Here is an 18,443-nt window from a genome sequence, read left to right as displayed (position 1 = left end):
ATGTGGGATGAGGAACGCTCACTATCGATCGCAAAGGGAGGTTGGCTTCGATAGTATCCAAGGAGAAAAAGTTCGTCCTTCCTGCTTGTGCTTCTCAGATTTCTCACGGTCCGCAATCTTGGATTACGACGTCACGGCGGCCATATTGGATGGGTGTGACCTTAACCTTTTACCGAAACCGCAGGAATGATCGCAAGCACACGGATTAACCATCAAAATATTGATAAGAATAATCAGGAGCACACAGAGAAAACCATCATAATATTGGCAAGAATAATCAGGAGCACACGGAGAGAACCGCCACAAGTTTTCATTGATATCATTAAAATACAAAAAAAATTAATAAAAAATAAAAAATAAAAACGAAAAAAAAAAATTCAAACATTCTGCTAGCTTGTGAACTTCTCATTGTTGAGCAAAGATAGAGTTCTAGTACAAGCCAGAATGTTTGAATTTATTTTTTTTAGTTTTTATTTTTTATTTTTTTTTAAATTTTTTTTTTGTATTTTAATGATATCAATGAAAACTTGTGGCGGTTCTCTCCGTGTGCTCCTGATTATTCTTGCCAATATTATGATGGTTTTCTCTGTGTGCTCCTGATTATTCTTATCAATATTTTGATGGTTAATCCGTGTGCTTGCGATCATTCCTGCGGTTTCGGTAAAAGGTTAAGGTCACACCCATCCAATATGGCCGCCGTGACGTCGTAATCCAAGATTGCGGACCGTGAGAAATCTGAGAAGCACAAGCAGGAAGGACGAACTTTTTCTCCTTGGATACTATCGAAGCCAACCTCCCTTTGCGATCGATAGTGAGCGTTCCTCATCCCACATTAATGAAATATATATTATTTACCTGCAAGCAACACGTGGCGCCATCTGTTGACGACAGCCGGAACTATTTACAAATTTGCTTTGCATTAGATAACTTAACTCTCGCTGATTAAATATTTCAAAAACTCTATTTAAGAAATGGTTCCAATTGAAGAAAACTGACAGTTTGTATCTAACATTAGTCACAGAAGCTACCATGGATCGTGGTTTGTTATCTATAGCTGAATCGGAAGGAAGCCGCTGTAGATACTGTGGCAAGGATTTTGTCATGAGAAGGAATGCTAGACGTCATGAGAAGAATGATTGTGCTAGAAACTCACTACGCAACATGTTAAGCTGTAATCGTTGTAGCAGGTTGTTAACACGAATTGACAGCTTAAAAAGACATGGTAGAACATGTAAAGTCAAGACTACTTACGGCATAGAGGACACCGATGGATCCACTAGACTAAAGAAGAGTGATCTGCATTATGACAATAATTTTCCTTGTCCTGAGCGTGATGGTATTAGCTCACCCGATCGTGAGGAAGAACATAAATTGAAGGATGCTAATGGCTTCGGGAAGACTGAAACTAATGGAAGTATCAACACCGTGAAAAGTGAGAATACATTCAAGCCTATATTCAGTAGATCCTCCATTCTTTGTAAAAATGATGGACTCCTAAAAAGGAAGCATGAAGACGATGAAGACACTTCGACATCATCGATAGCGAATTCATACGGTAATCTGGGTGAAGAGGATGTCTTCTACAGTGATTGTTACAGTGACTCTGAGGCTGTTGACAAAGGCATAGACTGTGATGAAGCACCTAGAGCTGACAAGATAGAAGAATGTGGCGATGTCCTGAGACCGAAACGATGGAAACGTCGTGTTATAATAAATAAATCTGATAATGCTTATTATGATCACTGGGATGATTGTGATATTAAAAGTATTTATAATAAACAAGCAAGTAAGATGGTGGTAGAAGAGATTGATTACACATCATGGAAAGATCCAAACATATTGGTTGACCGGCTAAGACTTCTACATGGCTCGCTTTGTGCAGGAAACTATCCGTGCATCAAAGAAATATCCTTCATACTCAAAGAACTGAGGAAAGCTGGCTACATACAATAATGGCTTCTTTTACTTGTATTTGTGTAATGTTGAGAGGTAATAAAATATTGAAAGTAAAAATTTAATGTTTTTAATTTCTTGTATTCTGATTTCCAACTAAGCCTGTGTGTGTTTCCGCTACTGTATGTGTGATCATTACGTTTTCTGTGTCTACTGTGTGTACGTTCAGTTTCCTGTGTGTACTGTGTGTACGTTCCGTTTCCTGTGTGTACGTTCCGTTTCCTGTGTGTGTACTGTGTGTACGTTTAGTTTCCTGTGTGTACTGTGTGTACGTTCCGTTTCCTGTTTGTGTACTGTGTGTACGTTCAGATTCCTGTGTGTACTGTGTGTACGTTCATTTTCCTGTGTGTACTGTGTGTACGTTCATTTTTGTGTGTGTACTGTGTGTACGTTCCGTTTCCTGTGTGTACTGTGTGTCCGTTTAGTTTCCTGTGTGTACTGTGTGTACATTCCGTTTCCTGTGTGTACTGTGTGTACTGTGTGTACGTTCAGTTTCCTGTGTGTACTGTGTGTACGTTCATTTTCCTGTGTGTACTGTGTGTACGTTCCGTTTCCTGTGTGTACTGTGTGTCCGTTTAGTTTCCTGTGTGTACTGTGTGTACATTCCGTTTCCTGTGTGTACTGTGTGTACGTTCCGTTTCCTGTGTGTACTGTGTAATCATTACATTTATTGCGTGTAAATTGCATGTATTGCGCGTACATTGCGTACATTACGTGTTGAAGCTGATGGAGCTGTTGGAGCACTTGCAGCTAATGGTCAATTGAAGCAAAGGAGCAAAATGTAGATGGATCTGGTGACGTGAATTGTAGCTCTTGGAGCCTGGCGTATATTGGAGAGATCGAATTTTTTTTTGATCAAATGATCCTCTTTTTTAATTTGTGGATTTGACTCTAGTATTATTGTACATGGTTCTTGATTTGACTAGCGTATTATTCCATACGGTGCATGTATATAAGCGAGTCCTAGACAGCAGGACGCTCAGTTTGTTTTTGACGACGGCGGTGTAAGGATCACCTAGTTTATTTCTTCTGGTGCATAAGTCGTGTCAAGTAGCTGTTCTTGAGACCTCGATGGCATCTTTACCGTCTTTAACGTTGAACTCGGAGGTTGTACCATCGACTACGGGAACCTTGACGACAGCTACGACGGAGAAGGAGCAGATCCCGTGTGCAACGACGATGTCAACATTGGAGGAGATTTCAACAGACGTGATACCACCATCATCCGAAGTTTCATCGTCAGCAATGGATTCTTAAACTAATGAAGAGCGTACATTGCGTCAGTGCAAATACTGTGACGCATCATTTACTATCACCTCAAATGCTCGCAGACATGAAAGAAGCAGTTGTTCTAATAATGTTAAAAGAATACAATTTCAGTGCAATAAGTGCAAAAAACTAATTTCACGTCTTGATAGCTTACATCTTCATTATAAAAAATGCTCCGAGACGTATAATGAACATGGTTCTTGTTTTGACTCATGTGTTGTACCGACTGATGAGTCTATATAAGTGAGACCCTGGTGATATGGACTTCAGTCCGTCTCTGGCTGCGGTAGTGAACGGATCGGATAGACATTTAAAGTCATGTAAAAGGCTTAGTCCGTACAATAAGAAGACTGTTTGAAACGAGGAATCCAAAAGGCTTTGGTAATTTGTCAGTGTTTTTTTGTACTTGTAGTAGTGTATTGAATTTATGTAATAAATTGTTTTAAAAGAACTTGTGGTGTTTTTATTTTCTCAAACCTGTCGCTTTTGTGGTATTTTTTAAAATTAAAGTTGTTTTGTATCGGCCAGGGATCGAACCAAGGACCTTATTCGATCTAATCAATCAGTATATAGATAACAAATTTATTTAATGAATTTTGAACTTTTTCCCGAATCTCTAGCATTAAAATTACGAATTTCCAATATGGTGGTCTTGATGTCTGATAGGATGATGGTAGTAGAGGATTTAGAGTCTCTTTAAATATGTTGAACATGGTTTATTGCAATTATTATTTTTTACATAAAATTAAACATTATTGCATAGTTCGGGTATCGAACCGAGAACAGGAGCAGATCGAATCGATATGTAAGTTAATGAGTGATTCATTTAATGAATTTTGGAATTTTTCCCGAATTTCTAGCTAAATAATTACGGATTTTCAAGATGGCGGCCAAATGACAAGATGGCGGACACCTTAGTAATAAATGATTACTGCACTCTAGCGGGTAAGAATTAAACTAACATGGCGTCAGCGCACTCTAGCCGACGATACAATGATGATGGCTTCCAGCATCGCAGACAAGATGGCGGTCATGACGTCATACTAGATGATGTTATATATGCTTTGAAAAAAAAGTGGTGGGAGTCAGTCTGCCTGCAGTCACCTAGGGGGAAGGATCGGTCGCCATTTTAAATTTATTTTTGCACTCGTCGGGTTCGAACCGAGGACTCCGAACTCCGTGTCGTAAAAGTACAATTTTTATAAATAATGTATTAAAATTTTATTATTTAATTTTTTTTATAATTTTTAAAACAAATTTCATTAAAATCGGATAATAAATAAAAAATTTAAAGATGGCGGCCGTAACGAAAATTGCAACGGTGACGTCATCATCCAATATGGCGGAAAACACATCGCCGGAATTTTCGAGAACACACAATGACGTCATCAAAAATGGCGGATCCAAGATGGCCACCGGGGTCAAGGTCAAGGTCAAAGGTCAAGGTCACAACCATCCAAGATGGCCGCCGTGACGTCACAATCCAATATGGCGGAAAACACCACAGACACCACACCCTGGACCCTGTGCCCGGAGGAACCAATACATACTACTGGCCATTTTTTATTATAGGGCGAGAAATCATGGATCCGGATAGTATCACAAATTTTTGCATCCAAGAAACATAAGAGCGTTTAGTGTTTTCTGGGTTTAATAGGCGAATACGGCAATTTTTTTTTACCATTATTTCACCATCGAACACTTTCAGAAATACAAACATAGAATTCCGTTGAGCAGAAGAACAATAAAGGGCATTTGTGAATTTAAAACAACGGGTTGCATCAAAGCTTGTTTTAAGTTCGCAAGATTTCATGCGGTGGTTTGCACTCCTGGTAGAATCATATTCTGTAGCTCAAGGGGCAATCCTAGTAAATTGGGAGGCTAACACCTTTATACCTATTGATTACGCTTGTTTTGCCCTGACAAAGTCGGAAAAAAGACAAGGGACCTACGAGATGAAAAAACCTTGGCTTGTCTTTTTAGAGTTGAAATATTTCACTCCAATCTGGATAACGGCCACCCTTTCATCGCGCCCCGCACACGTATGCAGATTTATTATGCAAAATCAATGCACGTTCCTTTAATATAATCATATGTCAATTTTGTAATTTTTAAATTACTGCTCCAAGTGTAGAGATTTCCTTTTTCAGCATGTTTAAACAATATAATAATGATGGAGCCGTGCTATGCTCATGGTATTTCGGAATGCACCCCAATCCAAAATCTCTTTTACCATCTTTTAAATTGAAGTAACTTAATAACTAAACATGTTTATTGTAAAAGGGTCTATATTTTATTTTAACGGTATTATTGAAGTGTTTGTTTGGCCTATGGCATGGTCTGCAGTAACCCAGCTGTCATTAGTTCCGTGGCCGGACACACTGTGGCCATTGTGCGCAGTGCTCCACTCAGCTTCTTGAGATAACGACTCAAGGTAGGATGCTCATCGTGCCCCAATGACATTAAATTTTTCATTACTGATCCATTTACATTTGCTGTCTTTTGTAGAACCTTTGAGTTTTGATTTCTTGGAAACACTGTGTTCTCGATTTCGTAGTCCTTGCTCTATTAGACCTGAACTCCCATGCGAGAGAATTCCGATTTATTCATCCAAGTTAGATGGGATGTGTTGCTGCAGGCTCTTAACCCTATCGAGACCTGAACCTGGAACCTCCGTGCACACACCCGTAGCTCATGGCTCGAGACCCGGAAAATTCTTGGGTTCATTTCGTGTTATGCTAAAATTCAAATAATTATACCTTAGTGCTGCTTCTGCCATTGGTTCACTGTTAATCTGGAGGACTGAGGGCCAATTAGAGACCCTCACTCATAGAAGTGTCGAATCACAGGCCACACAGTCAAGACGACTCACAAGTCAGCAGCCAATGAGCAGTTGGCATTTGCCCGAGTGTGTAGAGGATATTGGAGTCTATCCTGGAGGTCATTGAACCCGCGAATTTTCCGGGTCTCTACTCATGGTTCTACCCTGTCCCTGGTGTTAGGAGATAAGTCTGGCGAACGAACTGTGATTGCCTCTAGCCAGTGGCAGTGCGGCACGCAGAACGCGAGATGGCACATTTCAGCAGAACGCAGAGCGTGGGTAGCATGCAGAGGCAGGAGGATTCCGGCAAACTGCAGCCATGGTCTTGGCTATATCTCGGTACATCTTCACACTGCTTCTATAGAATGTCCACTGTTAGTTCCCTTACATTACCAAAGCATTCTATAAATCTTCTTGTCTCTCCTGTAGGCCTTCTTAATGTGGTAGTCTGCTTTACCTAAATAATTCTTCTCCCGTTTAATTATTTTTGATATAGTAGATTATCGCTGAACTTAGAGCAGGTTGCGTGGTATCCTGGACTTCAATTGGTTTGAATTCCGTGACGTACCTATTCAAACAATCTTAATTTCATAGTGAATTCTCTTATTAATGAACAAGAGAGTTACAGCCAACAGAACCAAATTTTTACAGTTAACATAGTGAATCTTTTAGGCGACCATGTGTTTTATGACGCAGAGGTTGAGACATGTGGGATGCCTAAAGAGACAACATATTACACAATTTTTTGTAAATAGTAAGTAGCGTGCCGATACGCCGAGAGCAGGAGAGCAGACGACAAAGGTCACGTCACGTCCCGGTTAACTAGAGTCTCCGCTGGGTCCACGTGGTTTTCTACATGGTGGCAACCAAGAGGATTGACCAAAGACATTATTAGTAATATCTAGGAACTCCGACATTATATTACACCCTGAAAGTGAGGCTACATAATACAATTTGACCCCCTCACCACCAACGCTTAACACAAAGTGAAACATATAAAAGCTACTAAAAATAAATTAGCAATATCTTGTTCTTAGTGATAGCAGAGTAAAAGAAACCAGTAATATTTCATCAATAAAAGCAACATATTTATAAATATATATGTACATTTATTCACATGATATTTAATTCTTATTACATTAGTTAATAACAAAATAGAATGATGTCATTTATATAATTAAATTCATATTAAATAAATAATAATATTGATTAAATATTCTAGTCAAGTAAGTACTAACTTAATTTTCTCACTTGTATTTTAAAAATTTAATAATGGCTTTTAAGTAATGTCAGGTCATATGAATTTAAATGAGGTTCCAGTATTGTATCATGGTTCTTAACCTCATGTACAATCAAAAATTAATAGTTTTTAATAGTGTGCTTGCAAATGTACAAAAACTATGTCCTGTGGGATTTTTGATGATACAAGCATGGGAGTGGTATTAATCTCTTCGTTATAACATGGATAATCAGTATTTGGATGGTGGACAGGTGACACTAGTGGCAGATTAATCTTATACACAAAAAACAAAATGGCAGCCACTCTGCTGTACATAGTATTGGTTTTTCATGTTTAGCTCGTAAAATACAATATTTACGACAAAATCATTCTTACAAAAATGTATTCAGTATTAAATTATACACAAAACATGTTCTTAGGGTATTTTGTGTACAGCTGACCATTAACACAGAAATTCGGCTTTTAAATGAATAATTTATTATTTTGTTTTCCAAAAAGTACTCAGTGTTTTTTTTTCTTTTAAAGAAAAAATACTAACATTTTCAAATTAATTACATTATCTAAAACATAAGTAGACTTCAAAGTTTACACAAATATCTAACATATGTATACTGCATTTTACTAAAGCAAGATTTATCAAATAAAATCTGCATTCTAAATCTCGTCATCACTTTCTATAGTTGATTCATTGCATTCATCTATGTCTTCTGTATCCTTAGAGTTTCCACATAGTTCTGGATCGCCTTCACATATACACATTTCTGTGCACTTTAGTCCATACGTGAGACAGGTGCATGGTGGACAACAGCGACGTAGGGAGCACGTGCAAATACAAAGCTCTGCCATAAGGTCTGGAACACAAGGCAAGGTGCACACGATTGGTTCAAACGTTCCTCCAACGTACGTCCATCCGAAGCTGAGTGGTGACGGTATAACTGGGTTTTGTTTGATATCTTGATTCCACTTAAGTGCCTGAATATGAGCTCTTAACAGTGCTGGAGTTAGTGCAGCTTTTGTTGATGGAAGATTTTAATCTTGACATTGTTTTTTTTTGTGATAAGCCACCATCGCACATCTCCAATCTCAGTCATTGTAGTTTTTGGAATATATAATTGACAAACAAATGACTCCAAAGCGTTTCTGACATCATTTGGAAGAGTGGGTGTTGTACAATGCTTTCCTCCACTTAAGGTTCCCTTTATTGGCAAATGACCCAGTGACATCTGAACCTGATAAGGCATGAAGTCCAGGGAGAGCAGCAGATTTGAGTAATCCCAATGACTTGTGGATAGGGGCTATGTCAACAAACCTTTTCATTCCCTGACCAAGGAAAATTCCAAATTGTAATGTCATTTGAGGAAATCGCCTTAAGGCTAAAACCAGAACATCTGTATCTGGCGAATAAACGTGTGTTGTTCTGTATCCTTGTAGTGACACGTATACTCCGTGAAGTATGATTTTGGTATCTGCTTCTTCCTGTGTGGTCCGAAGGCTTGAAACATCTGTTTCCATCTGATGATGCAGCTTGATCCCTCCAACTAACTATATATGACTTGTTATTGCTCACTCCCCATTGTAATATGTGACTAGATAGGAACTCTGTTAGCACATCTTTGTTTTTATTATGAGCAAGCAAATTCTTCATTGAAGTTTTGCTAACTATCATTCCAGGCGTTATTTTGTAACGGATGGGATCACTGCTCAGTTGCCGAATACATCTCATTTCATTTTTTAATGAATTGTCCTTATACGTGTCAAACACAATATGTACTGAATTATAGGCATTCAATTTTTTACCAATCCACTCGCTTAAGTGCATTCCTAGATCGTGACACGTTTTTACTGTGTTAGGCTTATTGTAAGTGTGCAGTAGAGCCATTCCATCAATTATAGCCGCGATTTTGTCCGATCCTTGTGAGTCTTCTGTTGGATGTGATAGTGGTGAACTTCTATCAATCTGTTCTTCATTTGAGGGCAATGACTCCAAAATCGCTGCAAGATTTGATTTGTTGGAACAATGATGCATTTTCCCATCACAAGCAAACAATGATTTTGGGAGGGGTGAAAATTCGTAGTTGCTCAGATTGAACTTTATGTCAATATCATCTCTGCTTCGAGATGATATCAATAGCCTAGACATAAGTGAGAGATCTGTTTTCATAGATACTATTTTGTCTTTAAGGACAACTTTAACCTTTTTCGCTGATGCTTTACAAGTTTTTGTGGGATATTTCTTCATTGGAGACCAAAATTGTGTTTTGTTGCTATTTACACGCTCTGCCATAAAAGATTCCTCTAACTTTTGACCCACTTCTTCTATGTTACTTACAAAATCTTGCACATCTTCCGGGAACACTCTTTGAGTAAGAATGTGGGTAAGTTGTTGGTTTTTACACTGAAAAGGGTTGGTAGAATTTATAAATGCATCTTTGAGTTTCAATACATTGCGATCCTGGGGTTTTTGGGCAGTATCTAGAAGCCCGTGGTGTTTTGTCTGTCCACCAGTTTTCATCCCAAGCAAAATTTCTGTCTCATTTGAAATTCTGTTCAGTTCGGGATTTACAAGGAAGAAACGATTTCTGGCATTATCATTTTGTGTAATACCTACCAGTCCTCCTTGCACTTTCAATTTACAGTTTTGGTGCTCTAAAGCTTCATCTGCACCTAGGGCATAGAAGGGTAAAACATTACGATTGACAACCCATTTTCCCTCTATGAAGTTTTTCCAGATATCTGGATCTGTTGATTGTAATCCATCCATCTCAGCAAGATACAGTGAAATCATCCATGCATAATTTAGTATATTTAGAGCAAAGAAATATTTCAGAAAGTCATGAAGAGCAGCCAGGCTGAGATTCCAATCAGATGTTCTAACATATCTGATAAAGCACAACATAGACTGTACCATATCCATATATGAACATGCCATCTTGAAGACCGGTTCCCCTGATTTTCTAGAACTCACAAATCTTTTAATTTCTTCAAGTATCCTATTTTCTTTAATGAAAGACATTACCGCATCATGTTTTGTTTAATATTGGTTTCATTGTGAGATTGTAAACTTACTGCCAGTTCATCCAGTAGAGGCTGTAACAATGTAATTTTTCCCGGTCGTTCTTTGTCAAATTCTTCTAGAAGAAGAATATTTAATGTGGTTGCAGTTGTTAAACGGGCTTCAATAGCTCTCCTTACGTGTCATCCCTCCAGTATTTGTTTCATAGTCACTGATGAGTACAAATCACATTCCACCCACAGCTCTGGTATTCCACTTCCACATACAAACTCACCAATTGTTCTAAGTTGAGATATGATTATGTGCAGTTCTCCAGGCTTCAATATCCATTTGCCCTTGCAATCTTCTTTTGCCATTTCAAACTGCTTTAAAGGTTTATAAATTGCCATGTCAGCAGTAACAACAACTTTGTTTGTCGTTTTATTCACATATTCGTTTAGTTTTTCAAGCTGCCTCATAACTGTTAACTGAACAGAACTATTGGTTGGAGGCTCTGGAATTACTGGCAGCAATGAAACTCTGGAAACACATTTCAAATCTCCTAAATAGCTGTTATACCCTATCCATGTGGGAGAGTATATAGATATATCATTATCATTCAATATGGATCTTCGTAACAGAAACCAAACTTTGTCAAAACATATTGCTTTTTTAAGTAATTCACCTTATTGTTGGACAATGTTGGAAACGACTGGTTCTGGACAAAATGTATTCCAGTTCGTAGGTTTTGTACAATACAGTATTTTTGGTAAGGCATCTTCAAGATTTGGTAATGGCAAATTATTTGATGAGGCCAATGATATTGGAGCATGCCGATCAGACTCTTTTACATCTTGGTAAACAGTTACAGCTGTCCCATGAAATGTCTTTCTTCCATCAACGGTGTCTTCACAAAAGTCAATATTGTCCATAGCACAATGTATAAACCTGTCAGTAACCAAATCTGGTGGTATGTATACACCATCATTGCTAATAATCCTATTAACCACACTTCTTGCAATATCTGTTTCAATTCTCAGGACTCTTGAGTAATAAATACTGCAACCAATGTTATACATGAGTTTGATAAAAGACTGACTTCGTGTTGTATTATGAATAGTTAAGCCATAAGCCACCTGAAGAGGTAGTTCTCGACTGTGGTGGAAACTTAAAGATGTTTTCTTTTCTACTTGTCTTCGAGAAAGACAGTTTGACATGAGCGTCTGTGACATATTGCTTGCTCGTCTCTGTACATCTTCGTTCTTTGTTATTTTATTTTCATTAATGGTATTTTTCCCTGCTATACACCATTTAAAGAACATTTCAATTCCTTGTGGAACAATTTCTGTGAGACTTTCTGGAATAACACCATTAAATGTCCATGATTTTGCTTTAAAAATGTGTTTTCTTATAATGCTTGCATATTGAAGCAATACATTCAATTCTCTCATCATTTCATCGGCACAACATTCCGCTTCAGCAATCAGTTTGTCTCTAGTACATTTCATTGAAACTCTTTGCGGCTTGTTACCCTGGTTTGGACGAGAGAATTCAATGTCTTTGTCTGATAGTTCTGTTTCAATGAAAACTTTAAGTTGTTTGCGTGTCATAGCATTACGCTGTACATTGTTTGAAGAACAAATATTTAAATACGTTTCTTCCAGGACATCCATTCCAAATATTTTTCCTGAAGACAGTTCCTGCTCCAATATATTTATAAACTCTACACATACTGCCATTGAAGCAACATCATTAATCTGTTGCTTTGTGTCCGTATTCTTCGGTCGAAGGATGTTAGTGACATTTTTTGCCCAGTATTTAGGGTGGTACATCACGTAGATTGCATGAGCGTCATTTGGGTCTACAGCTTCGCCATGCTGTACTCGTAAAATGTCATCATTATTTATTTCAACAGCATGGCGCAAGTTTTTCCCAGCAGTATTAGTCGACACTTTTCTTAATTTAAGTCTTCTAGAACCTGGCTTGTCACAAAAAAAAAACACTGTTCTTTTATATAGTTTCTTGTTTGAGATCTTGTTAGTTTCATAGAAAAATTTTCTGAGGTTGATGCACATGCCTCTTGCAATGGCTCATTTAATCTTTCCTCGTATTTCTTTCTTAAAAGTCCAATATGCTTTTTATGGGTTATACGATGATAACACGACCTATGCCATGCAATCTTTTGTGTTATCATAGAATCAACACTAAAATCATCATCAAACTGGTTTACTATATTTTCGCATTGTTCATCACCATAACATTGTCTTTCAGCTATGCAATCCACAAGTTTCTTGTAAGTATCACTAGATGGATGAGATAATAGTTTTTCAGACGATGACGAGGTACAGAGGACACAACTAGGATTATTTATTGTCTTCCTCTTCTTCGCCAAACTACAATGATATGCAGCATCCATTATTACGTTTTTTTTCTAGTTACTTCTCCAAGTTATCTCTAACAAAAATAGATTTTATATTAGCTTAATATTGAATGCATACAAATTTTAAATGCATACATAACATGTACAAAGTTACAGAAGCTGATATTGGCGAGTAATACTGGAGATTTCTAGCATCTGAGTGAATTATTCATTTAAAAGCTAAATTTCTATGTTAAAGGACAGTCGTACACAAAATACCCTAAGCACATGTTTTGTGTATAATTTAATACTGAATACTTTTTGTAAGAAGAAACTTTGTCATAAATATTGTATTTTACGAGCTAAACATGAAAAACCAATACCGTGTACAGCAGAGTGGCTGCCATTTTGTTTTTTGAGTATAAGATTAATCTGCCACTAGTGTCTACTGTCCACCATCCAAATACTGATTCTCCATGTTATAACTAAGAGATTGATACTACTCCCATGCTTGTATCATCAAAAATCCCACAGATGTACACTTGCAAGCCGACTATAAGGACCCCTTTACTTTATTGACTTAACTACTATCAAGTGGTAAAAATTATTAAGTTTATACAAGCAATGACAATTCCTTTTATACGTCCGGTTACGTGCTATCGCACGTAACATGTCGGCACTACGTGCATCTATACTGCCAAAAAAAAAAAAAATTGCACTCAACTGTTGTGACTTGACTTTGGATGAACAGTAGTACTCATTTATATTGTTTTTATATTATTATTTACTTTACATTACATTAAAATATCCAAATCAAAAATATGCTCATTATTGTGTAGGGGAAAATCACAGGATCGACAAAGCAATTAAATACAACAAGGTGGCGGCCACTTCACTGCGTAGGCTATCAAATGTGAACTAGAAACAGTAAATTCTCAGAAACCAGTAGCAATTAAGAAACGCGATGACAGGGTAAATAGAAACGTTTTTAGTATTCAAAAAAGTTATTTCCAGAATTTTATTATTTTGTGTACAGAAAAGCCATGCCATAAGAAAATTACCCCCTCATTAACACAGATAGGCAGAGCCCTTAAGAATACAAATTAAATCTGAACGTTTTGCATGCCTTCCAGGAAAGCCAGTGAATTTACTGTATCTTCTACTAGCCCATGTCGACTCTACTCACGCAACTTCTTCACGTCGACGTCAACGTCGACGTGCGTGTAGTTGGCGAGTGGCTTCTCCGGAGGGAAGCTGGATATGACGGTGACCTCGTGGCCCCTCGCAGCCAACTCCTTGAGCAGTGAGTTTATCACTGCATGGTGGCTTCTGCTGGGCATGGGATACACGCCCAGGATCCTGGCGGTGTGCGCCCTGCCCAGCGCTTGTGCGACAAGGGCGAGCAGCAGCCATCTCGACCAACCGGCCATCTGTTGTCCAAGCACAAATGTTGCATCCAGATATTAACTTAGCAGATGCAAACCGCAGAACGTAGCAGATACAAATCCCAGCAAAACGTCATGAAAGTGTCAGTGATGTGTGATCATTTTACAGCATTTTACAGAAAGCAAATACCATTTGGTGTCAAAATTTGCGGCCAAAAAAGAAATGCAAGAGATACATGAGTATCCCTCAAGGGGTAGCCTCAAGCTCAACGACAAGGAAATGAAATAACCAACGTGTCGTTAGCAATAATTATTTTTTGCATCAAATTTATAGTTTTTTTTTTCAAACTTACGAAAAATTACAAAAACAATTGTTTTAACTAATGAAGATTTTTTGATTACTTTATTGTTTCTCTTGTTATTTAATGTTTTATCGTTATACCTAGGTGGTACGCAATTCATCACAAAGGTACGTTGCTTGCAGACAATGCTATTTTATTTTACTGGAAAAACAGTGCAATAAACACACACTGTATACAACTAGTTTTTTTTTAAAGTTGATTTCCTTGTTCCAAAATAATACTATAAAAATAAATAATTATTGAACCAATTCTGTGTACTTTACTTCTACAAAAAGTAGTGGGCAAAGAAAATTACACTTTTTTCTGATATTTGTGGACTAAAAGAAATCACCAAACAGTAATTTTCTAATATAGGTGCTTTTCTGAAAATAATTAAAATAAAATTCTGAATATAGTATATTGGGTACCTGTGATTCTGTTTGATGATTCTGTTCGAACGCGTTGCAATATATACAATTGTTTACTAGTTTTGAAAAATGGGTTAGGTTAGGTAAACTACATTTAAAATGCTGTAAGTTTGTGCTAACGGTTAGTTTGGTATGTGACATTAATACCAGTTAACGACTTTTTCGATAGTAGTATTATTAAAAAAAAATAATGTTTATTTTTTCAGAAAAGTACCCACGAAATACTTATTTTTTAACTTTTATTTTCATAACTTCTGTCGAAAAAGAGACTGTCCTTAATAACAGGTAAATTAACAGAGAACGCAAATTGCTGACTATATGAACACGTTATGATAATTATTATAATAAATTATTTTCACCTGTAAATGAGTTTATTATTCGCAGACTGATCGATACAATTTTCAGCGGTGATTACTAACCTACAAAGCAGAGACAATCTAAAAATCGCGGTTTCGATGGCCTTCAGGATAGACTGCACATACCCCTGTACACTCGGACAAATAACGCAAGTACATTGGCTGCCAACTTGTAAGTCGTCTCAGCTGGTTTGTCTATGATTCGATCCTTCTTTGGTTGAGGGTTTTAACTGGTTGAGATTCGTCCAGATGAACAGTAATCCAATAGCAAAATTATCTAAGAGGTATTTGTGTTTGAATTCTAGCCTATCACCGAATGAATCCGCGAATTTTGCAGGTTTCTATCTATAGGGTACCTACTGAGTACCTACATGTACAATTATTTGTAAACAGCAACGTTTTCTTCGTATTCGTGCTACATGATCACAAACTTGACAAACTAAATAAATAGGAATACGGATCGTAAATCAATGAATGCATTTTATTAATAAATAATAAGTCTAAATGCGATACAGCTTATTTTTTGTAAATTTTTACATTATTAATATAGGCATCATTTCTCCTGTCTTCTGTTTTACTACCAATATTCTGTTTCTTGAACCAATATCTAATTTCAAATATTTGTGTATTATATTATATAGTAGGTATCATGAATTGTGATAAAATAAATGGAAAGAAGAAATTGTTGTTGATACACACTACTTTTAAATGAGAAAATATATATTATTTGTTCTCATTTTTATATTACGACTAGCTGATGTAACTGTACTTCGCTACGGAATTCTATATTTAACTCGGAATTGAAAATAAAGAAGGTATTCCAAAATTTGCAGTTTTTTATTCAATTACATAGCCACAAATTTTTTTACGCCATTATGAACAACCTATGTCATTTAATAAAACAACAACCCTTCTATTGATAACAATTTAAAAAAAAACATTGCATACTTTAGCATTACCTAATACTGTAAATAAATTATATGCTAACTTAGCAAGCTATTATCCTAAACTAGCTATATTTTCTAACAACTTGCTTGCTAAGAATAACTTTTTTTTACAGTAATAATAGTCAAAGGTACCCGATTTAAAAGTTTTTGTATGGTTGAGTGTCAGGCGTTTATCGAGATTGAATGTTCTCTTCACATTATGCCATAGACAAGGAACATAAATTGTTTCACATAACTATAATATATAAATATTACAAACGTTACAGCTAAGTTGATGGGTTGATAAGCCAGAATTTTCGTTGAGAACCGTAATTACCTTGCGCTGTATGGAGGTGTAGGGACAACACTACATCCGGCCGGGATTCGAACCAGGGATCTACAGCTCACTTGCCAGAAGATCTGACCGTTCAGCCAACAGGCATTTAACGGAGGACCATATACACAAAAAGTAAATAAGTTTCCGTACCTGAGCATTCAACAGCCAATATATATTCCCAGCCACGGTGTGCAAACGCGCCGACAGATCTATATACGAAGAGCAAATAGTCTATATTCTATTATCATGTTGCGTTATCTTAATACAATATTCTTATCTTATCAAAAAATTCCAGAAACTAATATAATGGCGGCGCACTCTAGTAGACGAAAACAAGATGGATGCCTCCAGCAGACGAAAACAATATGGCAGATGTGACATCATACCAGCTGATGAAAAAAATATACCTTGGTATTGGTGGTGGGAGGTCAGTCTGCAGGTGGTTTCCGTGGAGAAAGGATCTATAGACATTTTTATAATATTTTGCTGTTACCGGGTTTGAACCGAGGACTTTAAGGCCTAAGTGCATTTTTAAATTGTATTTTATAAAAATTTGATTAATAATTTTTTTATCACTTTTGAAAATTTTTCCGATTTTATAGCATAAATTTTACAGTTTTTCAAGGTTGCGGCCGTAACGAAAACTATCTAGAATCAAATATGACGGTCGTAAGGAAAAGTGTATCGATGACATCGTACTTAACCAAGATGGCGGGAGTAACGAAACATGCAAGATTTATTGAATCCAAGATGGTGGCCGTAAAGATATTTGCAATGGTGTTTTTTAGAGATTTTTTATTAAACTTTAATTAATTTTTTAAATCAGATAATAAAGATATTTAAGATAGCGGCAGTAACGAAAATTCCACCGCTAATGTCATAATCCTAGATGACGTCAGAGGCATATCCGAGGCTGTAGACATGGATGCTTAGGATTTTGTGTTCTAAGGCAAATTTTTCTTGAGGTTTTTCGAAATCTCAATTTTTGAATTTTTTTGGACAAAAACCGGTAATAATTCTATCAAAAGGGACATTTTCCCCGCAAATACGGGAAATATTTAGAAATTTTGAGTCATTTTTGAGGAATTTTGAGGAATTTTTGAATCCAAGATAGCCGCTGTGAAATCAGAGGTCGGTGGGTCATTGACCCCACCACCACCACACGGCTTCTGTACTCTGACATACTTTCCTATACTACTTAAATGTCTTTAGCATACCTATGTGTGTTGATTCTAGAAATCACATATTTTGCTGAGACATGTCAACGATATTCGCTAGCCAGGTGGGTGTCGGACCCCACATATATCGGTCTTTCCTCCTTTTTTAGTTTTTTTTTTTCCCATGTGTCATGTTCCAAAATATGTTTTGCCAGCTTTTATAACACTTAAGTTAGCTACGCCCATGCATTATGTGCGGCTTTCGGGGAAATAAGACAAACAATAATTAAAGTGAAACGTAGGTTAGATTACATCAGCTGCATTAATAAGAAGAATTTAATACGTAAATAAAAGTTATATATTAGAAATTTTACTTTTATTATTATTATGTCTTTATTCCCAGAAGCCTAAATTGTGCAGGAACGCCGTACTTTTGTACACATATCATTACAGAATTAATGTAACTTAAATATCATACTGATTTTTTGTCAGGATTGTAACGTTTTGTCGTGACAACGTACCTCTTATTCTGAAAGTCCTGTAAAACGACAAGACACGACGACCTGCTGCGCTAGTATTCACGGTTGTGAGTGGCGAGAGGAGCGGTCCTGCGTCCACCGGCGACCGAGGTCAACTGCCAGCTGAGAATAACGACGCACTCTTTTATTCCTGCCAACTCATTCGTTATCACTCTCTTCGGCTCGCACCCGTGACTTGCGTAAGTTGCTGTTGAAGAAGACGATGACGACGTTGACGATGCAGTTTTAGATGCTTGAGGACATGATTCGGACGGTTCTCATTCCTCTTGTTGCACGGACAATGCTAGTGCATACCTACTCTGTCACTGCTTGAAATATTAAAACTGCGATTATAAATTAC

The 18,443-nt window shown here is 37.0% G+C and overlaps 1 protein-coding gene across 3 annotated transcripts in view; it reads right to left on the bottom strand.

The window, feature by feature from the left end:
• LOC134530324 (UDP-glycosyltransferase UGT5-like) overlaps nt 1-18,209 on the bottom strand; it is a 32,124-nt gene extending 13,915 nt beyond the window's left edge. For 2 of the 3 annotated variants that reach the window (XM_063365055.1, XM_063365053.1), the window contains exons 1-2: nt 18,086-18,209; nt 13,821-14,064 (exon numbers count right to left, since the gene is read on the bottom strand). In XM_063365055.1, the coding sequence (XP_063221125.1) occupies nt 13,821-14,064 (244 nt within the window). In that variant the 5' untranslated portion in view covers nt 18,086-18,209. Of the gene's footprint in view, nt 1-13,820; nt 14,065-16,557; nt 16,634-18,085 lie in introns of those variants that run through there. The other variant, XM_063365054.1, reaches the window with a different exon arrangement.
• Between the last annotated feature and the right edge of the window lie 234 nt (nt 18,210-18,443).

This window comes from Bacillus rossius, chromosome 3 (genome assembly GCF_032445375.1).
Source record: "Bacillus rossius redtenbacheri isolate Brsri chromosome 3, Brsri_v3, whole genome shotgun sequence".
In the NCBI taxonomy this organism is placed as follows: Eukaryota; Metazoa; Arthropoda; class Insecta; order Phasmatodea; family Bacillidae; genus Bacillus; species Bacillus rossius.
This window is presented reverse-complemented; position numbering and strand designations above follow the sequence as displayed.